The sequence below is a fragment of the Centrocercus urophasianus genome, unplaced genomic scaffold (assembly GCF_019232065.1).
Source record: "Centrocercus urophasianus isolate 14NV4802_14NV808 unplaced genomic scaffold, USGS_Curo_1.0 seq_29, whole genome shotgun sequence".
In the NCBI taxonomy this organism is placed as follows: Eukaryota; Metazoa; Chordata; class Aves; order Galliformes; family Phasianidae; genus Centrocercus; species Centrocercus urophasianus.
Window position 1 is genome coordinate 6104746 of NW_024884855.1, and position 24983 is coordinate 6129728.

The 24983-nt window shown below is 38.5% G+C and overlaps 2 protein-coding genes and 1 long non-coding RNA gene across 6 annotated transcripts in view; 1 reads left to right on the plus strand and 2 right to left on the minus strand.

The window, feature by feature from the left end:
• Nucleotides 1-396, minus strand: part of UBE2I (ubiquitin conjugating enzyme E2 I) — a 13475-nt gene extending 13079 nt beyond the window's left edge. Inside the window, exon 1 of one of the 3 annotated variants that reach the window (XM_042827740.1) lies at nucleotides 304-396. The gene's annotated coding sequence lies outside the window, so the exon portion shown is untranslated. Of the gene's footprint in view, nucleotides 1-63; nucleotides 128-171; nucleotides 255-303 lie in introns of those variants that run through there. The other 2 variants (XM_042827743.1, XM_042827741.1) reach the window with 2 other exon arrangements.
• Nucleotides 397-529: 133 nt separating this feature from the next.
• On the plus strand, nucleotides 530-2352 carry LOC122165245. Its single transcript, XR_006170427.1, has 4 exons — nucleotides 530-588; nucleotides 787-898; nucleotides 978-1160; nucleotides 1689-2352. It is a non-coding gene; the product is annotated as an uncharacterized LOC122165245 (long non-coding RNA).
• Nucleotides 2353-3455: 1103 nt separating this feature from the next.
• The window catches only part of LOC122165115 (BTB/POZ domain-containing protein KCTD5-like), a 30008-nt gene continuing 8480 nt past the window's right edge, over nucleotides 3456-24983 (minus strand). The window contains exons 4-7 of one of the 2 annotated variants that reach the window (XM_042827809.1): nucleotides 24552-24647; nucleotides 21430-21546; nucleotides 16945-17070; nucleotides 3456-9683 (exon numbers count right to left, since the gene is read on the minus strand). In XM_042827809.1, coding sequence (XP_042683743.1) covers nucleotides 9654-9683; nucleotides 16945-17070; nucleotides 21430-21546; nucleotides 24552-24647 — 369 coding nt within the window. In that variant the 3' untranslated portion in view covers nucleotides 3456-9653. Of the gene's footprint in view, nucleotides 9684-12104; nucleotides 12788-16944; nucleotides 17071-21429; nucleotides 21547-24551; nucleotides 24648-24983 lie in introns of those variants that run through there. The other variant, XM_042827810.1, reaches the window with a different exon arrangement.

Below are 24983 nucleotides of genomic sequence, written 5' to 3' on the forward strand. Positions count from 1 at the left end.
CCCTCCCTCCTGTCTCGAGATGGCTCCGCCGTCCCCCCCTCCCTCGGTGCAGAGCTCACTAACGCGGTGTGTCCCTCACTACGACCCGTCCGAGACGCTGCGCCGGCGCGGTGCAGCCCAGCCCAGCCCGCGCACCGCCCGCCGCTCTTCACGCGTCTCCGTCAGCAGGACCTGCGGGCGTCCTCAACGGCGCCTGAGCAGGGAGCGCCACGGAGATCCCGGCAGAGCCCTCTCGAACCCTCTCACGTCCTCCTGCCCCTCTGGCCCTACGTTCCCCTATCGAAAAATGGAGTGAAGTTTTACCTCAGGCGCTGAGGCGGTCACCTGTGCCCTATAACCGTCCGGCCGGGCGCAGGAAGCCAAGCGGGTCCGGCCCACTGCGCCTGAGCCGCGAGGCACTCGAGCCCGGTAGGACCCGCCCACTGCGACCATTCGCGCCTCTGATTGGAGGATGGAGAGGCGGTCCTGGCGCTGCCTGCGCTGCAATTGGGCAAAGCCGGGAGGGGGCGGGGCGAGCCCGTCTGCTGGGGGCGGATCCCCGGGCCCCAAGCGCGGGCGCTGCGGGCTGTTTCGGGCGGCGGAGGCCGTGTGCGTTAGCTTCCTGTTTTTTTTTGTTGTTTGTTTGTTTTGTTTATTTGTTTGTTTTGTTTGTAAGTTTGGTGGGTTTTTTAGTGTTTTTTTTTTTTTATTATTATTTTTAATTTTTGGGTCTGACTCACATTCCTTATGTTTACCGTGTTTAATTTTAATGAAACCGACATTTTTTGTCTTTAAACCTCCTTTTAGCCGCATCCTGCCGTGGTCTGTTTATTGAACTGCACCCTACGTAGCACCGTAAGACCAACATGGCTTATTTTCCTCGCCCTTCTCCCGTCACTCCAACTAGGCATTTCCATAAGTAAGCATCGCTATATTGAATGGGATAAACTTGGGCTGGTGCTCGGCTCCAGAACCTCACTGTCCCACATCCCACCCAGACAGCCGTTCTGGCACGCCGCGATGGAGGCAGCGCCCCCCAACCCGCCATGCGGAGATTTAAATTACCACTGAGAAAAGAAAAGGCGGCCGCAATGAGCAGGGCGACGATCTGTTCGTCCCCATAACGGAGCACGAGGCAAGACGTCATCAGTTTAAAGCGCTGTGAGAAAAACCAAGGGCAGGTATTAAGCAAATTCAATTGATAAAGACGCTATGGCAGTAATGTGAGGATGGGTGCGGAGTCTTCATTAGCTGAGGGTTTAAAGGTAGCTTAAATTACGTGTTTTATGTGCAGCCACTCCCCTGTTTAACCAAGAGGGTGAGCCAAGTGCTCTGGTACTCTCCCGATTTTTTTCTCTAAACAATTCACGCTCTCATTTAAATTTAATCTCCGTTCAGCTCCACAGAAATGATGGAGGAGCTGTCTTTCTCCAGGCTGCTCTCAGAAAATAGAAACGAACTAGATCCTCAAATTGCTTGCCATATTCTTACCCTATCTTCATTTAGCTCCTCTCCATAAAGGAATCATTCAAGAGGAATTATGTTCCCTTGGAATTAATAGTTCCTGTTCCAATGCATGCTTTAGCCTATTGCATAGCACAATGATACAAAATAGGATACCTGTCTTCCTGTGGGCCCTCCTGCCCAACTTTCTCTCATCCCAATGCACAAATACCTATGACATTAGCTATTTTCTTTCTTTTAACTAGTAAATGCTGGAGGAGAGATGGAAAAGAGTTAGCAGCTGTGTGTGCAGAAAACATCCCGACTGTCACTAAAGACTTGGAGAAACAGGAGTCTCAGAGACCTTAATGAAAACTTGTTCCAGGCTGCTTCATGCAACAGTTACTGGATGCCATCTCAGTTGTATTTTATTTGGTGAAAACACATTTGGAATGTCTGGAAGTTTCTTTGCAAAAGTTAGGAATAGATACTTTCAGGAAGCCTGTTAAAGTGGCTGTGCCAAATCCGATGAAAGACCATTCCAGCTACACAATCTTTCACCATTAGCAAATACCACAGTAAAACCTCTGTTTATCTTTCCAAGTGTCCTATCACTTGCAGTACGGGTTCTTCTAAGACATATCTGTATTTAAGAGCAGCTTTGTAACACATTTGTTGAGGTAGCAGGCAGGTTTCCTGTGTAGTGGGTACACCTGGGGCGTTCACATTGCTTGAATTTGCATCCTTCCAAACTCAGCACTGAAAGCTGTTACTGCTGATCTGAATGGACACGGTGAAAAAAAATCACACTTCTTTGCAGACACTGAGGATTCCAGTGATAATACCAACAGCAGTGATTTTTAGAAGGAATGGTTAACACACCATTCAAAGGATTTATCTCGTGAAATTGGGCAAGCTGCAGCCTTGGGTAACACAAACAAGGACTATGTGTTTATGACTACCAGGCAAGCCTGGAGCCCACTGAAAGCTGAACATGCAGAGCTGTCTTCATCTTCCTGAAATGAAGCTTTCTGCAGAAAGGAGCATTAGCTCTTAATAAGCTCCAAATCTTATAAAGTCTAAATTAGATGCTGTCGCTTACTTGGAGGTGTGCAGTCTAGGAGAACTATCTACTTCAGATCCCCCTTAACTGGTTTCTGGTACACACTTATCCCTTCTGTGCTCTCATTTCTGCTGATTTGTGAAGATGCCTGAAACTGCAGATTTCTGCAGTAGGAATCTGGATTAAAAGCAGTGCTATTAATGGTAAAGTGCAAATGCATTTAGTAACAAAGCCTGATAAAAGTAAAGAGTGAACACATCAAGTAGTTAATTTCTACTTGAGTAACTTGCTTTTAGGGTATATTTTAGCAAAATTCAAATACAATTAAAATGCAGGAGATAACTTTAGTAAACTGACACAATTTCACTATTTCTAAACTTCGAACATGTTTTGCATTTAAAACCAATTAAAACTATCAATATGAAATTCACCTCATTCTTAATTGTGTAGCCCCTTAAGATTTCAGAGTTCACTAAGTGGCTTGTTTACATTTCTTATTACAAAGTGTCAGTTTCAGGTTCATTTTTCAGATATAAGTATTTGTATTAAAAACCTACATACTGGATTCTAAAAGAAATCAGTGAGGTTATGCAGGTTGATTTGTTAGCTATGTGAATGGAAGAAAATATACACAGTCATTAATTAAAACTTGACACTTTTCTTTGTTGTGTCCCTCCCAGAGGGGACAATTTCCTGCTATAATGATTAGCGACGATCAGCATAAGCACTAAGGAAATACCTTAATTTCCCAGTGGATGTACATCTGAATAAACATGGCTTTTTCTGTGATCAACTCTTGGAGGAAACAGAGAAGGCTGCATCTCCTTTACAAAGGAAAAAGTATTGCTGCTCTGAATCACTGTAGAAAAATAAAACATTTTATGTCTAAATGAAGTGCTACACCAAGTGTATCAGCAACCGTTATGGTCAACCGTAATGGATTTAAAAAGAAAGATTTAAGACATCAGACTTTAAAAGGGAAAAACAGATTTATTTCATGCAGTTTACAATAGGCTAGTGTTATGAAAAGGAGGTTAAAAAAATACCCACACACATTTGTAATCGTATCTTTGTTTTAAAAATGATGGCTAACTATACCAACTTCAAATGTCTTGGGAAGCCCTAGCAGATTTTTTATCCAGGGAAACTCCCTGGATTCAATTTTTTGTCCATGTCTGTGCTAAGAGTTCTGGCTAATGCAAAGGCATTAAAACCAAATCAAAACTCAAACTTTGCTGCAGTAAGAACACTTCAGAGATAACGAATTGGCACAAAATAAAGTGTTATTGCTAATCCACTATCCAGGAAATAACATGTTGCAAGTATGGCCACTTGGATATTAACACAAACAGCTGATGCACAACTAACTGTGAGACAGGTGCTTTAAAACCAACAAAACCAACCTGCTGAATTGGGTATGTGGGCCTAGACAGACTGTAGGAAATGGATTCAGGGATTTTTTTCACAGCGAGGCTCAGATGAGGCTCAGGACAGAAGCAGGCTGAAATAGTTGCCATTTGGTACTTGTTCAGTTTGGTGCTCTTGGTTCAGTTCCAAGCAGATAGGTTGGCAACATTTTTTTTTTGACAGTGTCTTGGCACTTGCTTTTCTCCTAGCAAGAACGCGTGGGCCAACTTCAATTTGAATAATGTTGTGCATGAGCTTTTGTAAAATCTTCAAAAGGAACAAGAATCATGTACACAGATATTTCAACTCTTACATTTCATACGGATTGATTGGGCCTGGACATCTCAGTAGGTGTTAGGTTGGGTCAAACCCTAGGCTCAGCATTCCGAAGCAAGGAGAACTTGCAGAACCTTCTCCTGCCTCAGCCATCCCCAAAGGATCAAAATAACTATCAATAAATTGTTTTAATTATAGTAATTATTTATACACAACATCCTGAAGAGAACCCTGGAAAGAACCCAGAAAGCTCTGTTTGCAGCAGTATTTATTTACTGAGCTTTCCAGAAGTTTATACCTTGGTAGATCTTACAACAGTGAAGGACAGCTAAGTTGCAATGAAATATTCAGCATCAATTTCCTGGCACAGAATCTTCCTCAAAGTCTCTCTGTTGGCAGTTCTGTTCACAACAGCTGTTAGATTTCAACATGGGCAATAATAAAGTGGTAGGCAAATGTGCTGTCATCTCTACTGTACTCCTTACCAAGCTGGATACTGAAATTCCAAACAAGATATGAACGCAATTATATCTGCAATTGGTTATATCTGCAATTTCTATAAATGATTTCAGAGTTTGAGTTAGAAAAACAAACTAGCTGCTTTTTAGAAGTTATTTATGTCTCTAGAACCTCAAATTAGCCCTGGACAGTATTTTAGCCCTTAGGATTTCTGCAGTGAAAATGAAGAGTTCCTTCTTTTACACGAACTGAACAATAAAATAAGACCTATTTAGCCCTTTAAAGCCTCAGTCCACTAAGAAGCCTTTAAAGACAGCTCCTGATTGTTGTGAGCCAAAAGAAAGAAAATTGTATTACACTGAGTCCAGGCAGCTTTCTACATTTTTTTTTTAAAACTGAATATTCATCCTATTTTAAGAATCAGTAATCCTACTCACAAACCCAGGTAAAATCCTGAGATTGTCCTTAAAGCTGCAAATAATTGCAGTCTAAAGTATAGTGAAGCAAACAGACAGCTTCCTCAAAATGGCTGTTAGGAAAGACACTTCACCAGAGACCCCTGGAAGTTTTAATCCCACTGTCCTGAGATAACAAGTACTGCTAAAGGCAAAGCAAAATCCCATCTCTGTTTCAAGGACCCCAACTGTAGGGTTGATCGAAGAAGTTAATTTAAAAACTCGACAGAGATTGTTGATGCTGAGAGAGAGATTAAAATAGGAGACCGACACTTTCTTGTTTTACAAAGTGAACAAAATGCCAAGTTTCGTCTCCAGACTCTCTTTTTTCCCTTGGCCTTAATCGCAAAGAAAAGCCCAGTTCTTAGCAGTTCTCCCAGTACGTCTCAAGGAACATATTCCAGCATACCTGAACAACTGAACAACACACATTATAATACATTTCCTAGATAACTGCATTCACTCACACATTCCTGCATTCTAAGTTCATTTTTATAATACTAATGAAACAGTAATTTGTAAATGGTATGAGTTTGTTACTGCTCAAAAAGAGACCGAAACTTCCAGCAACCTCAACAGATGTTCACGGAATGCAGCGTTCTGTTCTGAGAAATAGTTTTCTGAAAATATCATCATCCCACTCAACAGACCTGCTCCCTGAGCAAGTGCATGTTCTTTTGTTTAATCTGTTAGAATTTATTTCTTTTTCTCCTAAAAAAAGTTCCACTCTCAGAGAAAGAGGAGTCTGAATTAAGTTCTTGTATCTCCAGAAAGATACCAGGAAATAATCTCATTTCTCATCAGTCATAACTGCGCAGAAACACTGCTGGAAATGGAGCTATGCAACTACTGCCAGAATAAAATCTGAAGAGAAAAAGCTGGGTAGGTATCTTGAGCTCAGTTTCTTCAAGAATATGTTTTACTAATGCTCAGGTGGGAAGATGAAACAGTTCCCAGGAACTGTTATCACGACAAGAAGCCTACTGAATTTGAAAAAACAAAACCAGCAACAGTTTCCACATGTTCCAAGTATAATCATGCCGAAGACTGAAAGTTCAGTAGGCGACCAGGCCTGTGACACATTTCTGTGGGATAACAAACTGCAGTTATCCATAATCTTTAGAAATCCCACAGTAAGGAAGAGAAAATTCCAGGTAAACTTTTGCTAAGAAATCTATTTCACACATACTGTGGGACCTGCTGAGTCAGCCCGTACTTTTGGACAGTTCCATTCACAACTTCGCAGCCTCAGAATGCAGAATGCACTGCAGATAAACTCTGATTCAATTGCTGCCTGAAGTAATGCAAAAGTGTTTGACATAAAACCAGTCATCTCCAATATTAAAAACCAGCCTGTTTCCTAACTTAAATAAATGAATATAGTAAGTATGGACTTCTTGGTTCTTCAACAAGAAGTCCATCACGCAATGAAAGTCTCTGAGAAACTCCTCTAAAAATCCACTGCGACCTACTGGAGTGGCCTCCTTCTGCATGAGCAACACACAAAACCACTGCCCTGAATATTCATAGAGTGAAAGTGTGGGAAGCTAAACCTTTCACAGAACTTACATTTTCATGAGAGGTTACCTTAACTAACTGTACATTTTGGTATCTCTCCCTCCCTACTTTCTTCCTTCGTCAATCTCTCCATGCTCAAAACCCTAAATCCTACCTTGGAATACTGTTTTAATGTAAAGAGAGAGAAGCTGGAAAAATCCAGAGCTCACCTCAAGCTTTTTTTCATATTAGCTTTTCAAATACAACCCCTCAGCATCAGTTTTACATAATCATGAGCAGTTGGCTTAAGTGAATACTCCCCAAAGGACAGAGAAGAAACAAAGGACACCGGTTTAAATGAAGTCCGTATGTAACCTCATCCTGCAAGATGTTAAATTATGAAGCAATTGTAAAAACATGATGTAGATTGGACTCTAATGAAAAAAAAAAAACGTCCTGTACTTGAAATTACAAGAGTCAAATAAAAACCTTCTTTAGGGATTGATTCTTAATGCCTTGAAAAAGGCGCATGATTGCACTTCCATCTATCTGAAAGCCTCAGATGTTCACAAAAAAAATCAACAACAGCAAGAACAGGAAAGTAGGTAGTTCAGGTGTTCTCAAGCAATAGCACATATAAAATAATTTATAAGGTACCTGCCTTTTTTTCTTTTTTTTTTTCCTTAAAATCTCCATGAGGTATCGGAAACAAAGTGCAAAATGATTAACCACCATTTTCCCCAAATTTGCTACAACAGGGATACAATGTAAACTGGAGAGCAGGTAATCTCAACATAAAAGCATGTTTTAAAACTGAAAAAAATCCAGAGAAAAAACATACTTAGGAAAAAAAAAACCAACCCTTTTCCGTACTCTGAGTTTGTTCGACTGGCTCAGTTTGTTACTTATGCTTTGCTGCTGCCATTCTTGAAAGTCTCACCTTGTGAAATAAAATACTCTGTCTTTTGAGGGTTAAATAAGAGACAATGGAAGTGCAGATTTAGAAGGATTATTACGCAGATATTTTGGGCATTAGAATACGCGTGCGCCAATGCCACAGTGCTCTGTAAAGCTCGTCAAGAAAACCTGGTCAGCTGCAATTCCATGAGCTGGGGAGCTCAGAGAATATGGTGGAGTCATGCTGTTTAAAAACACAGTGACTACTGCAGCGGAGGAAATGCTTTAATATGTAGATAACACAGACAATAGTTAGGCTTATTTTCAGATACACAAGATAATCTGTTACTATTTAGGGGAACCTTGGGTGCTAAATTTAAGCTGATAAAATATGGGTGCCTAAAAAAGTATAAAAGTATAAACATTTTCCCCTACACAATTACATGTTTAGCAAATTTAATTCATTTTGAACATCTTTAAAAAAGACAAACATTGTGTGTATTGTTGTGGAGGGGCCAGCAGCTTTCAGTGCAGACCACGTCCAAGTGGCAAAATGCATTACAAACCCTTTCAAGCATTAGATGCATGAACAAAACGTTTAGCTCACTGTTTAACCAGCTTAGTAGAAATGTTTTTTTGTTTGCTTGTTTTTTTACAAATTCTGCCAAACTTTTATCAATGTATAGTAAGTCTTTTTTGGTTGTTTTTGTTTTCTTTTTTTTCTTTTTTTTTTTTTTTTTTAGAAAAAAAGGGTAGGCCTTAGGTGCTTGATAATCAGGCATTCATGTAAAGGATTACCTAGAGTATACGCATAAATCCTGAAGATACTGAGAATTAAAACAAACGCCTTTAGAATTCAAAACAATTTTATAACTTTTTGAAACTTCCTTCCACTGCTTTCAGCTACATGTGTCAATGTAGCTGGGTTTTATACTGTCAATATCATTAAGTGTTTTGAAGACGTGAAAGATTTTTCTCAAAACCTAGTGTACTAAAAAACTCCAGTCTTGTGTATTAGCCTTCCTCCAGGACACAAATCAATCAAGCTGAACCAGATGTTTTCAAAGTGTTCTTTAACTGCATAGTTGCAACAGTACAGAAAGACTGATTATGGTTATCTTGAATGTCTGGTTTTTCACTATTTCAAGAAGTTTCAATTGCACAAGCTCGTGTTCATGCTCAACGTTGATTTCTATCCCAGTCACAGAGACAGTGATCAAGGACCAGCCAGCCCAATTTCTATAACCTCCAGCTCTTGAAAAATCTCCACCATAATCCACTGTTACCAATACTTACAGGAATCTTAGAAGTACAAGCACAGATATGAATACTAACATCTCAAAAGAAACAAAATTTTCTGTTGTTCATCTTAAGTGAATTTCGATTCCCCTTCCAAACATCTGTCTAAGACTGGAGCGTGACTTTTACAGGAGGAGACTGTTTTGTCAGAAGGAACATCAAGAATGACTCAGACGAAGGCCATTTTCTCTGAGTATAGTCTTCCCTTTGGGTATTAACGTACGCTATAAACCCAGTCAATATATACAAACCTTCCTTTAAAGAAAACCTTTGTTGTATAACTTTTTACTTGCTAGTTTCAGTTGATCTCCTAGGCTGTTCTTACCTAATAGAATATGTTGCAGTGCCATAAGGAATGTGCAGTGTGAGACAGTCAGCTGGGGCTGTCACTGATGCTGTCACTGATTCTGAAACAATATAGGCCCAAATATTTGTGTCTGTGGGCTGTAACGTGTGTGTGTGTGTAGCACCAATTGCATTGTCTTTTAAATGTTTATAATTATTAGTAGGAAAATTTCTGCTAACTGATCAACATTGGGTCATCCAGCACCAAGCATTAAGTGCTACATGTCTCAGAGGAAAATATGAGTGCGTGGTTATTTCTTTTCAGATGGCCAGTGTTGGATAGCCCATAAGAGAGTACAACCATGCACTACAACCAAAACTTAAAACACACTCCCACACCATCTATTCCCATTAAGTAATCTTACAATGCATTAAGCCAGTTGACACCAGCTTATAGGCAAAAATGGTTGAACCCAGATCAACAGAAAATTGTCTAAATCAGATTTTTTTCTTTTGCAGCCAAGACTCTTCAATGTGACAACTCACTGCATCTTGGAATAAACAAGAAAAAACTTCACCCTTCAATACTGCCTTCACATCCTGGATCCTCGTTCTTGCAAAATCTGAAAGAGGCAAATAAAAACTCTGTGAATGAAAATCCATGCATTGTCATTCCTATAGAATGGAGGACAAAGAACAACATAATGACTACTTCAAATAACTGATATCAATTTTTTAAGAAGCTGGTTCAAGGACCTTCCTGAAACCTGTGCTTTAAGATTGAAAAAAAAAAAAAAAGGAGAGATTAATACATATCATATTTACTGTTAAACATTGTGAAAACACATGTACATCACTACTAGTAACAGAGTCTGATTAATATAGTCAAAGCTTAAGGGTTGGGAGATACAAGAAGTAAACCATTTCAGTCTCACCATTGATCTAAATTTACTTAGTATGGTAAATGAACTCAGATACTTAAGTGAAAATTAGGATGTAATCTTAATTTTTTGCCACTGTAGAAAAATGTCCTCAACTCTTGGAAGTTTCAGCTGCAAGCTACATCCTCTGAAAACATGAATTAGCAATTCAAAATGTGCAAAATGACACAGTGGGTGAGATGATGCAGACAGCTTTCAAAGACCAAGAATACAAGTTGGCAAGAATCTAATCTTCATTTGAAACAGATGTCCAGACTTGATATTTTGCATGAACTACACGTAACCAATGACATTTCTTCACAGATACTTACTATGCTGTTCAGAAATACAAAGCTCATCAGCTGGACAGACCAGCTATAGGAAAATAAATACTACTTTATGACAGCAATTTTTATATATTTTTACATGAATATTGTTTGCTCCTGCAAGTTCTCACAAGTTAGGTAAGCATCCTAGGCCACAGGAAAACTGCTTCTACAGAGACAGGACACTGCAATTCTCACACATTACTTTGTCCATTGATATCTTTTGAATGATCCAAGACAAGGAACTGAGAAGCACTGCAGCTTTTGACCTCATGAGCAGGAATGCACTTCTCACAAATCGCAGCTGTTACTACAGAACTGAGATTCCTATTACCATGAGTAAAAAGATTATTTTTTTCCTAAAAGCAGCTGGTTTGTTTAATATTCTCTTCAAAAGGTGGTATTAAATACAGGGGCTGAAGTCTAACAGAAAAAAAAATCTATCCTTGAAAACTCTGGGAAATGTTGTATATAACATCTAGCAACACAAGGGTTATGTATCCCATTTGCATTTGACTATCATTTTTTTCCTTCTCTATTTAGATTCTCTTCAGCACCTCCAGTGAAGGAAGGATCCACATTTTAGGACTGACTCCAGGCAACATTTCTCACATTGCTGCTCTAACCTGAGTGGCAAACAGCAGTAACCAGGTCAGCTCTAAGGATGCCTAGTTCCACAGAGGAGCCTTCAAGCAAACACAGAACCAGTCATGACTGAGGTAAAAAAAAACCTACTAAGTAGAGCTTCAGAAGTACTGAGCACAAATATTTAACAGTGCTCATCTGAAAGTTAAACTATCTCTAATGATACTTCATTTTTTCTTAATTGTTGTGTGTTTCCTAAGTGCTGGGAATGGCTCTTGATTTCAAACACTGAAAGAAAGCAAAGGCACAGCATTGGGAACAGCATGGCTGTCTTCAATATATAATTTCTTCCTTTGATGATTTGAATTTAATCTCATATTATAACAAATATCACGCCAATAACTCAGTAACACATTCTACCCCAAACAATTCACAGAATTTGACAGCTTTGTGCCTGTTGGGTAAAAGTTGGCAACCACTTATAACACAGCATGCCAATTCCATGCATGGTTTCAGATGAAAAAGTCTAGGTATTTGGTTTCCTTTAAATATTGTTTGAATGTTGACAATTGAACATACCAGCCTCTATCAGTCATCAGGCCCAATATGTCTTTTTCACAGTGACTACAATCATAGAACTACAGAATTGTTTGAGTTTGAGTTTTAAAAGACCCTAAAAGATCATTTAGTCCAATTCCCCAGTCAAGTGAGGTCTTGCCTGCTTTGCACAACTTCATGGGACGTTTTTTTAGCACTAGAGTTCAGAAAGACTCCACCACCCCTCCTTCAGAGACGGTTGAATGTTAACTTCAAAATTAAAAAACAAATCATTTTTGTTTTTCTAAATCCACTTCACCACTTGCTCACTGAAATCCCTGCGGTGTCCCACTTTGCGGTTACAAAATTCTGTTCCATTTCAAAGTCAGACAGTATTATTTCATTAGGAAAACAGATGACAATGCAGGATCTTCAATACGTTTCCATACAGAAAGATGTTTCTGATGGGCTCTGATACGTTCTGATGCAAACACAGCCTATTTCAGGAGGAATAATTTACTGTGTGTACTAAACAAAACACATTTCACGTTGAATTGTAGGAAAGATACAAATGTGTTCTGCAAGGAAGAGACAGGCCTTGAAGCCAAAAACAAACAAACAAAAAGCTTACTGGAAGCTGTGGAAATATATCAGGAGTTAATTGGATATATGCTTAATAGTTAATCTCTTTCCTTTAGTACTTGCAGTTGATTGTAGCTAAGAACAATGTATTGGAACAGAAGCCCCCGTGGTGGATAATAGTCTGATGCAGCAATTCTAGCCAATGAGGCCAAAAACATTGCTGAAACAAGCACCTGTGCAGTTAGAAAACAATACTGCATCTATTCATTTTGTGAATGTTTCCCATCTAAAGTACAACATTTGTGTTTATTTTTTCCTTAAAAAATACTCTGACGTTTATTTAATAGAGACAGAACTACTTTCTGTAACTTCAAGAACACATACAGTAAGATAAAGCTACCCCAGATCTGGCTGTTCAACTTGGCACACCTTGTTGAGACAGTAAATCCAACATGAAGTAGAAAATTCCATCAGATCAGAAAATATTTTAACATGCTTTGCTTCATGCTTTTCCGGTAACCCCCTACTTTTACTAAAGAGAAAGTGATTTCTGATTGCAGGCTCTCAAGAGAGAGGTGCTCCATCCACCTCTGTTTAGCAGCTGGGTGAAGAAGGATCTTCTATAGTCACGGCACAGTGATTTTGTCCAAAGAAGGAAAGAAATTTGAATTGAATTTGAATTTCAATTATCAAGAATGATACCAAAATTGGGCTTGCTTACTAATTGCTCAAAGGATGACTGACTCTGTTCTGCAATCTGAATTTCCTCCTTTTCTTCTGAAAATAAGATGTTAATGAGATGGTGGCTATCTGGGCAATAATGCTGAGAGAAGACACCTCAACCATAGCAGAGGCAACTAACATTCGAAAATGGTTGTGGCAGATCTTCTAACTTCTGGTAGTTAGGACTGAGGGGTATATCTAGAGCAGAAAGTTTTCATGCAAGAACATGATCTAAACATGCAAGAACATGAGCTAAACAGAGACTTGCATTGTTAATGCTCCTTGGTCCTTACTCATCAAATCTGATGTGTTCAGAATTTTCCTGCTTTTCATGCTTCTATTCTGTTTTTCCTCCAGGTACTCAGGAATGCTGAATAAACTCAGTTTCTAAGGGCCTGAGTGTGACAGCTTCTGAGATAACTAGAATGCAAGACCTATTTCCTCCCACTCAGAATAGATCTGCTGCAGATGTAATAGCATCTTAAGAGACTTTCTGTCTCCTGGGTAGCTTAAGAATCCAGCATTCAATTCCATCAGAGGACCAATTTACTTTTTTTCAACAAAGCTTCAGATTTGATCCATTCCTTGCAGCCATTTTGTAAAAATAGGATCTTTTGCCAAGCCCACCTCAGCTGCAGTCTTGATTCAAAAACCTTTAGTTTCAAAATTACCATATATTTTGGCTATGCTGTACGTCAGTTAAGTTTATACATGTAATGCCAGATCAGGTGTTCACTGAAAATTTAGTCTGCAAGTCTGTATCAGATGCCCCTACACATAAAAAGTAATTAACAGAAAAGATGTCAAAACCAATTTTGGTCCTAGAGCATTGTCCCATACAATCTATATGAAGCACTTTTTCTCTTAGCATACCTTTAAAGGATATCATCATACTACAGCTGATAACAGCCACATTCATTATTTTGTCAAAGAGCCAACATACAGAACAGGTATTCTGCTTCTGCTAACCATGCCACAGCTATAATCACAAACAAATACACCACTAGGACCAGCCAAAGGATAGCACTACTGGGGACAGGAATCGGTGGGGCAGAAAAGCATCTGGGTAAAATCCTACGGCAGCCAGTGCTCACCATGACATTTATATTTAATCTGAGTCATTCATATCGTAATCCGTTTCTTCATCTTCACTCTGAGTGGCATGCAGCATGCAGCAAGTATAGAGAAAGGAAAGGAAAAGAAAAGATTGCAAGTGAGTCAGAGCTGCAACAAAGTACAGTCCACTTAGACTTGAAGCATTGGAGAATGGCACTAATTTACTTTTACTTGGGACCCCCACTCTTCATAAGGAAGCATGACAGCAGACAATTTCAAGCAGGAACACTACGGATTTCATGAAAATGTCCTCTCCCAAATGTCCAAAATGTCTGCAGACAGAAGTCAACAGCGCCAACAGTATAATAACGGGGACCTTAAGTGCACAGAAAATTTAAATAACCTGAAGATGGTACCTTAGCTTCTCCACAGATGGGGAGGGATAGCACTTGAAAATCAAATTTTGGATGTAGATGTTATCAAGAGGCTTTAGTCATTACAGGTAAATAAACTGAAAGAGCAAAGTACTTGTGGGAACACAGCCTATCTTACAGTAATGTCAAAGCTACCTGTAAAGACACTGAAACAATCTAAGTCAGTGTTCCAAAAGGGGTTAAATTCCCCCCCTCAGCCACAGTAGAAGGCTGCAAAAAAGTCAACTACTGACAAGAACTAAGAAAAGCAGGTGCTTAAATACACCCCCAGACTGGCATCTTGCTGCCTGTTACACAGTTTTGTTGGTCATTTTTGTTTTTTACTGCAATTCGACCAGCCATTTCTTCCTTAAAAACACCAGTGGCAAAATCATGCTAAAATTACTACTCAGTGGAAAATATACACAACAGGACTGATCATTTTTGTACTTATTAACCGCTAATGCTTCACAGCACAGCACATTTTCAATTATCTTTCTATACATTACATCAACAAAACAATGTTTTATGCTTTGTACAAGCTAGAGGTTCATCAACATGTAGTGAAGTGAAGTATGGTTTGAGAGGCAGTAAAGTTTGCATAGATCACTCATAGTGAGAGTGGTGGAATCACACATTTCAAAATTTTAATTGCTAATATTTCTCTGTTCCAACCTATCTATGTAAGCTGTTTTCCATCAAACATCTCTAAGAAGGAATGAGGTGACACTTGATTACACAGAGTATCAGAAAATGCTTCTTCTATTTTGAAAGTTCACTCCTGTTAATTAAAATTGAAGTGCCTGTCACAAAACATTACTTGTTTTTTTTTTTTTTTTTTTTTTTTGCTTTCTCTAACCCAGTGAGTTGTAGAAGTAACAGTGAGGAAGGCTTTCTCATAGTTTCTAAAAGTCAGCCTCAGGATGTGATCACCTCACTCCATATATATCACTGGATGCCCTCATCTCAATCAGATGAACTTCCTGAGGACCAACTCAGATGCTACTGAACAAACCACAGACTGGAAGTTTAAAGCTGGCTAAGCAGGGAACTGCTGAGACAACAGCTCCCAAGGTCCGGTCCAAATTTCTCAACAGCACAGTTAGAAACCTCCCAGCCAAAAAGGAATTCCGCCCCTCACACCCTGACCAAACATCCACCTATAAGATACATAGCATAAAAATAAATAAAAAGGATTATTCCAGTATTGCCATTTATTGCTAGCAACAGCTCAACTCTTCCAGGACAAAAGGAGCGAATGTTTATATCTTCAAATAGAAATGAGCAATAATTCTCATACCATGTCCTGGTCGAGTTATGCTCTGTTCTCATCTCTGAAATGATAGCCAAGAAGTATTTAAAAAGAGAAGTCTAAGATTTAGCATTTCTCAGAGCTACTAATTGTACAGCAGTTGAATCATGCCCTGAACAAGTTTATCTATTTGGGTTTTGACAGTTCAGTTTGACAGTTTCAGTTTGTATATTTTCCACTATGTGAAGGATGCAATGTAACTCTGGCAACTTCTGAAGTTCCCTGAGTACGTACCACAAATTCTTATGAAGATGTACATCAGGCTCAAGAATTCCACTTTTCATTCCAGGCACATATCCCAGCCTAAACTATTGCCACACTCCTCTTTTCTGACTCTTTAAGTTTTCCTGAAGCATTCTGACAAAAGCAGAACTTGATTATGTTAATCCCTTAGAACTCTCTGAAAATTTTATCTCAACAGAGATGAAATAGCAGAAATCAATAATTTCACTAAATAAATATAAATAAAGCTTGGAGTACTTTTAAAATGTAATTTACAAAAATGTCTCCATATACGTAACAGCAAAACGAAGTTACACAACACAGAAAGTAGAGAGGTCCAGCCTATTTGGGGCCACAACGCCAAAGATCCGGATTGCTTTTCAGCATTATTTCAAGATTTATTTACCTTAAAGATGATTCTTGAAAAAGCAATCAGTGATGTTTTACCATCTCCCATTTAAAAATACCACATGAAAAGCTTTTAAGCCAGCGACAGAAGTACTCAGTTTATCTATAGTCACTTCTCTTACAAAGCAACTGCACCATGATAAGAACATCTAATATGCACAGAATAACATGTGTCCACACAACTCATTGCCTTCTTACTACACAGTTGCCTGTTTACATTTTTCCTTTGTACAAACACTGAAAGACAACAGATGAAAATGCCTGGATATTGTGCCCACTGCAACCCTTTTATAAAACTGGTTATAGAGAGGAAGGAGTGCTGGAGGGAAATATGTAAATAATAAGCTACCAAGCATCTTCATTTTTTAATGTATTGCACCATTTCTCAGAGATGCCATATTAAAATTCCCGTTCTTGATAGTAAGATTTCTTCAGTTGAACTCAAGCAAGAACATTTTTCAACTGAGTTACTGAAAGAATAAGGAATTATTCAAATGCAAAAGAAAATAAAATGCAGATTCTCAACTGTAAACAGTAAACATCTGTCAGTACTCAACAAACAGGACAGACATCAGGAACAGTACAGATATTCCATTCATAGAAGCTATCTGGTGTAACAGATACTGCTGACTCTGCCATTTACACTCTCCTGTACAATGAACAGGAATCACTACTTCCTTGAAGGAGGGAAACAAAAAGGCAAGTAAAGAACTGTCCAGAAGAAAGGGATGCCTTGCATTACTTAGCAAAGCCTATGCTGTGCTGACACTACCTCTTTTCTCCAACACATAGTAACTTACCTTTGCTTTTTCACTGGGTTCACTGGTTGTGCCATAGGGAGTGTTATGCAATTCCTTTGAGACAACACACAGAAATTCAGCCTGATCTTCATTGCCATAGTTATAGGAAGAACCGATACTGACCAGCTGAAAGATGAAAGAAAGAAAAAATCACCTGCATTTCTATGTAAAACAAATCCCACAACTTCGCACTCCTCACTCTTCACACTGATGGCTGTGCCTGAAGCATAAGTCTCCATTTCAATGCAAATACATTTTGATGTTGACAAATACACTGACACTCTGATGGTAAGATAAACATAGCTTTTCTTTTTGAACATTTACAGAATTAATGGCGTACAATTATGATTTTATTGTCAAACAAAAGGCTACAGAGTTAGGCCAGAGGAAAAGCAGCCTGTTCCCTGTTTCTGTTATTTAATGGAAACATTCCCATCCTCCAAAGTTAATTTTTACAAATTTGTATGTTGTGTCTTAACGCAGCACAATTTAGCACATAAATGGCTGCATGCAGGAAGCACTTTAGCCAGGAAGGATAACTACCACTTCACTAAGGATAACAGCACTTCTACTAAAACATCTTCTGAGTGGACAGCATTAAAATTTGTCCTTCATTGGAAAACAGCAAGATACAGCATGTTGGGATGCTACGATTAACGTCTGAAATACGTGTGTACTGCTGCAAGGAAGTACATTCTAGGAAGGACTATAGGTGGAAGCAGTGTATAATGAAATGATTTATAAGCTTCTGCAAGTCTTGATATTAAACGTTAAATTACAATTTACTGAGAACGAAGGATATGCTAAACATCAATATTACCTCATATACAACATATTTATCAAATGGCATAAGTTTCATACACCTTATCTTACCTTACACACAGTACACCTGCCTAATGCTAGAAGCTTTACACAGCCTGCCTTTCCCAGCCAGAATAAATTCTGATGAAGCTGGTTCATTTTTAAAAAAAGATTTATTTCAAAGCCATGACAAGGTAATGTATGGTGCTATAATTACTGACACAGATCACGCACCTAAAAATCAAACTGTTTCAGAAACACTATATCTAAATGCCATTACCAAAACTATATTGCATCTAACTGCCAAACCACTACAGACATGTAATAAGGCTGCCCTATCCCTCAGACTCTATTATATCATTAAATCATCCTGGTAATAGCTCTACAAAAAGGTTTGACTTGTTTTTCTTAAATGAACAACATTTGAAAAACTGTGGTTATTTGTCTAAAAACAAATGTATCTCCATCAGTCTGGCAGAGCACCAGAGAGTAAGACTTTTTAGAGTAGGGAAGATGAAACCAAGGTGAAACCTTGGTCCAGAATCTGTGCTTAAGACATGACTCCCCTAACAAAAGTAAAAGACAGACCACAGTTAAAAGCAGGTTCCATCTGAGGAGAAATTTTAAGGAGAGAGAGGAGATAGATATTCGGATGTTCCAGCGCTCTGGTAAGACAGCCAAGCAAGAGCATCCACAGATTGACAAAGCCAGAGTCCATAAAAGCATCAGACTGCATCTCTGCAGAATGAAACAACTGGCCAGGCCTAGGCAATAATAGAGTTTTTGGACCCTGATGGTATTACAGCATGCCTAATATCAGGTGTACATCCCTCTCTACCAGGCTTGGCTTCTACTCCTTCTGTGTTGCGCTAAGAGCTACAGCAAGGCTGTCTTCAAGGCCTCTCTTTTAAAGGAGGGGAAAGGAAGGAGAACTGAAAGCCATTCTCCTTCCCCTTTGAAGCAGAACTGCAGGCAAGTTGAACTGCCACATAATCAGTGTGCACAAGACTCAGAAACACGTTGGTATTTGATAGCCTCATAGCAGTCTGGCCATCAGTGTTGTAAAAGATTTGAACGGTACAGAATTGGCAGTCAAAATTCAATACTCTCAAACTAAACTTACTTTACCTACACTGGGTGTTATCAGCAGAAGTCCTTCCTCTCCTTCTGTCCCCTGACTCCTATGATTACTTCTGACAATACACATGTGGTCAGTAATGAACACAGGCTGATCAAAAAATAGTGTGATCAAGACACTTTTTCACAAAAGCATTTAATGAAGTTAGAAACTCTAAGCCTCTTTAGTAGCACCAATACACCCTCATTAGAATCCAAGGGCACCATTTACCTGGAGAGGTTAAGTCACACTTTTCTGTCTGCACCAGATTATATTTTTGCGAGATAGAATCATAAAATCCCTAAAGTTGCCTTGTTGCCCCAAATGGACTAAGCAAGTACACTGAAAAGCTGGAAAGACAACTCGGACCTTCTTCATAAATACAATTTGTTGATCCTTGTTCTTATCAGCAAAAAAAATCACGTACAGATCTTTAGGAAAAAAAAAAAGCTGTTGAGTTGGCTCTAAGCCTGCTGAAGCAGTACAGAGTTTGGTCTATGCATTATGTATCAATTAAGAACTATATAATACAAATAAGACAACTACCTCAGTTATTCTTGAATCTTAAACAGTACATTCAACTCACTTGCAGATCAGAACACATTCAAAAAGCTGGGTACATGTTTAAATAAAGCCATAAACAATTAACTTGTTATGAAGAGAAATGAATAATATTTAAGTATATGATTTCATCAGCATGTAGTCAATTTTTCTTTAAGCAAAATGGCAAGAACTTGATATTAGATAAGCTACGACAACAGCTGAAATGATCCTATCAGAAGAAAAAATTACTACTTTACTCATTGACACACAACAGTAATAAACGATCTCTCTGACAGACACGATAAAAGATGCAAACATCACCCAAACCCTCAATCCTGATTCAACTAGGCTGACAGTTCCTCAGTTGATAGCTACTTAAATTCCCACTAATGCTTCATAATTCAAATTAGATGACCTTTTACACATCAGTGTCTTTAGGGGATGTGGCAGACTGACTGCTCATTAGCTGGTTGGACAATATTGAAGCTGTTCACTGCAACAGGTATAATGATATTTTGCCATTATTAAATAGCCAGTGCATTTCAAGACAAAGTTTGTTTTGCAGTATTAAAGACAAGTGCTTCAAAACTCCAGTGTGCTATACTCCTACAAGCAGTTCTTCATGTCTTCAACTAATCCTTGTTTTTTTTCCCTGGAGCTCTCCACGACATGAACATATGAATAATGTCATGGTGCTATACTCCACGCATCTTTAGCATCCTATTTCCTACTCATTTCTGGAAAGCCTGCAAACCTAGTGCATTAATTCCACGTTCCAAAAGTTACCTGTGCAACTCGAAGAAATAGATATTGCTCAGTACCTTAAAAGTAGATTCCTGAATACACCCAGGCAGCAGTCCAGGTTTGAAATCAAGGATTGCAAGGCCAAGTGACCATGTAATAGGCAAGATTCTGCTCATAACTCACTTCACTGTCATACTATTTTATGATGTTATACTAGACTATAGTTTTAGACTGACTAACATATATATTATATATCAAAGAACAGAAAAAGTACTCCAAGTGTTTCACTGATGAAAAATTCTGCAGAACGCCAGGTCCTCAGATCAGTTCACATAAGACTCTGAAACAAAGTGCAGCTATGTAGAGAGCTGGGATCTGCCTCCTGTGCTACTGGCCAGCAAAACAAATCCCTCCCAAACTCTGGAACACTGGGAAGTAGCACAGAGATTAAAAAAGAGTGACTCGAGAATAAGGGGAGCGGGAAGGATGAGACAGCCCAGAAAGTACATGAGACACTGTCACTATTCATTAGCTTCTCAAAAAGCTTTCCCCAGGGAAAAAAAAAAAGGAAGAAAAAAAAGAAAAAAAAAACAAACCAAGATATTCCTTCTTCCCAACACAAGCTTTAAAACAAACTGCTGGTTATGTTTGTCTCTCCATGTTATTTATTTCTGAATAAACATGTTATTTATTGTTCCAGTTTGAATATATTTTATCCACCTAATAACCAGTCACATTTGGAGTTACCACAAATAGAGGACTTGGAACTCAAAAGGTAACTCGTTATTATGCAGATGAAATATAGTTGGCTTGGAAGAATGATTAACACAGAAAAGTACATCCCTGTCTGAAATCAGCAAATTCAAAGCTGTTATTTACAAGGCTCCCAATATTCGAATTGCATGACTTTTACCTAACAAGTACAGGTCAAAAGCAGTTAACTTTGGAGGAAGATTTGAGGGAAAAAAATTACCTATTGAGAAGATAAGAATTCTTAAGAAAAACCTTCATTGAACTCAAGTCTGAATAAACATTTGTTTAAAACAAAACAAACAAACAAACAAAAAAAAAACACCAAAAAACAAACAAACAAAAAAACCCAATATGAACATTGATAAAGTGCAATGAAAGACTGTGAATATAAATAAAAGCCAGTCACAAACACATACAAACTGCTATGTGTTGTACACCCAGGAATAAAGTGGAATTATTTGAAAGCAGCAGAAACGCGAGGAGGCCAAGCATATCAGTGTGAGGGCAAAAGGAACAGCGTGACACACCTCACTGCAGCATTTCTGGAAGCATCTCTCTTCCCCTTTCACTTCCCGTGACACTATCAGCAGATACTCTGACTGCTGGGCCCGGCCACAGCCATACTGGGAACCTATACTGACAAGCTGAAATAACCAATCAGAGCAAAACACAAAAAGAAACCTTTGTAAAGCTGCAGCACATACCATTATCCAAATCATACAAATAACAGATGAACTCAAATGTGTAGGCAATATTTACTTGTTCCTAGAACAGGCCACAATTTTAGTTTTAACTTACTAAAAAGTAATGGAAGCGGTCGCAAAACCATCTGTAATTTCATGGGAATTTAAAAGAGTTACTGATCAAAACCAGAAAACTCCTCGTATCATTGTGGTGTAACCAACTGTACCAAAAAAACAAAGCAAAGTTCGGTGTACTATGAAAATGAGAGCATTATTTTCCTGCCATTCATTCCAAATGCAGAAAGTAACATGGATGTCATACTGGAAGGTCCTATGTAAAGTGATATCCAGCCTGGGAATGAAAGGGCTTCATCTTGTTAGGAGCTGTTAAACGAAATACAGCTAAGGAAACATATAAAGTCAACTAGAGAGGGGAAAAAAAAGAGCTGAGCATTTCAAATGGCTTCAGAAGAGTTGATTTACAGAACACCAAAGCAAAGAACTGTTGTGTAAAAAATTGTCTTGTTCTCATTAAAGTCAATACTGTGAACTGCCCTTGCAGCTTTCAAATGTCTGAAAATTCACAGGTTTGTAACAACCTCAGCAGAATTTCACAGTTCATTACAACAAATATTTTATCTTAATACGTGGCAATTCCTAACCCATTTAATTCAAAGTGAAGAAAAGGGCACTTGAGAAAGATGATAGCTCTCAATTGAGGTGAGGAACTAGCCACTAACTGCCCATTCACAGTAAGCAGATCACCACTGATGAGAACATTCATGACCATTAATCTATTTTTATCCTCTTCTGCTCTGCCAATACCTTTGAAGGCAGCAGATAAACGCTGTCTTTTTCATACAGTGAACCTATTGAGGATGGTGTTATGGTGACAGACTCGGGGTACATTAAATATTAAAATGTACATGACTGACATGCTGCTGCTGCCTAGAGCCTTTGTAAGCTGCCGTTCTGTATGGCCCAAAGTCTCTCATTATGCAGTAATGCCAAAGTGTTTGTTTTCCGATTGCCTGAAGATGTAATGATGGAAGCTAAAAATAATCTGCAGACTAACACATTAAAAACCACTGAAGTGGGGCAGCACAATTATTAGGGGTTGTTTTTGGAATTCAGCTGATACGTAATTGCAGATTTCTAGCACTGCTCATTTATGTTCTTTGAAAAGTGCATCGGTGCATCCTCTTAAGTGCACCAAAAGTTTAACACTTTCCACTCCTATTTAGTTATCACATCCAATTGTATTTTAAGAGGATTTTTTTAAACATTTATCAGTCTCAACCACTAAAACACATTACATTGTGTGCAGAACACAAGGACTCTCAACCCTCAGGCATTTTTCCTTTGAAAAAGCTGATGATCTCTATTCCACCAATGATACCTATGGAGTGTTGCAGGTGCCATCCCAAAGAGTGTTTCCAAAGGAAGCTGAGCAACGGATATTTATTTAGAAAAAAAAAATACAGAAATGTTACAGTGTGTTCAAATCTTAATAATATAACTGCTTGGACTATACAAAGCATTGCAATTATGTTCTAAGTGAAAGATGCCCACTAAAAGCAGGTCTGCAATAGAACCAAAGGAGAGAATGGCATGGTCTGAAGTAAGGAGAAACTGAATAGCAAGGGAACTACAGCTACTGTGCCTGTCTGCCTGAAGCTGAGAGTGAGCAATGTGGGGGGAAGCAAAGTAGGAAGAAAGCTGGATGAAACAAGGATGTAACATTCAAGAAAACCACTAGAAATTTCTCAAAATGCAAATTCTAGAAGAAATTACAATAGCTCTTTCTGCAGTTGCACTGCCAAAACAATAACATTTCAAAATACAATATTCCCAAAGAACATAGGATTTTAAGACAGCCAAAAGATACAGCAGCAATTAATCTGTTTAGTGAAAGACAGTTTCCTGTGACAAAGAAGAATGTAAAAAACATTACTGATGCACTGGACAAAAACTATGGATTTAGTAAGAGCCTTTTTCACTGATTTAATACTGAGTTTCTGGCATGCCAAATGGATCTTCCATTACTTGAGCTGGAGAACTGAAGAAGAAGCTTTCTCTGTGCTGGTTTGGTTTATTTGATAATGGCTTTGTCTGTGACATAAGAGACTTGCACATTTTATAGAATACAAACAAAACATTCTTTTTATAGGTTTGTGCACTGCAGTCTTAAAATGATCTTTTGTTATGTTATTCAGGGGAGACTGCATGGGATAAAAAGTTTGTTTATTCCCATCTCTCCTACAGTTGGCACCAGACATTGAAAAACATGGTGACTGAGCACCTGTGCGTTACACCAGAGTCACTGTTCCAGCACAGTCTAGATATTCTGGTAGTTTAGGAATGTGAACACTGAAGAGACCATCTACTCAGTGTATTCACAGATATTATCAAAAGTAACAGAAAAATCTTTTCATTTTACATTGTATTCTTCAGTGTACACACAATATTACCTTGATGCAAAGCAAAGGAAGAAAACAAGTAGCTCCCACCTATCCAGCCTCACAACTGCAGAGATTTGAGTTGTTTATCAGACCTTTATCTGAAGAACCACTGTTTGGATCTGACAAACATTTATCCCCCACACCCATCTCTTCTACCAAGAACTCTTTATATCTGATCTACCATTTCTAGAAACTTTTAAATTCTTTTTTCGCTTTATTCACCATCCAAACGTTGCGGTGCAGACCCCAAAGAGTTACATTTCAAACATGATGTACATGTTTTTATTGAAAGTCAGATCCATTTCACCGTTGGAGAGCATTTCTGTTCTCTGACAAATAAGAATACAAACACAAAACTTCAATTTAACTGGGCATCTTTTTATCAATCCAATTCCTGATAACGAGTGCACTTAAAAAGATGCATATAACTGACTTTCTACTTCTCTGACACATAACTATATTTTCAGAAGACTCTGTAATTACATCCTATATATTTTTTGTTACCTGTTCAAATTTCCAACCATCAGACATTGTGGAGACCATTTGAGTGAGTTCCTCTTCCTGGCACTGCAGCACCCTGTACACGTGTTTGACTGGCACCTTTAGAAAGAAATATCAGATGCTCAATACAGCATGGAATTCACTGTCATCGTGAATTTTCTCCCTTATTCTTTATATTTAGAAAGCAACAGTTTTGTTGAACTCTCATCTGTTCAGGATCACCTTGTAGCACATTTGGTGCTTCATGAATGCCTCAGGGATGGACAGTTGTAATAGACCATAAATAGTTGAACTTCCTCCACTGTTCCATGCGTAGCAAACCATACTATTTAAAATCAAGGCTGATATCCTGCTTACAAGGAATGTCTTATGTCTCATGCTCAAAAACATTTCTACTTCCCTGGCAAACTTTACCCTACAGAACGATGAATAACT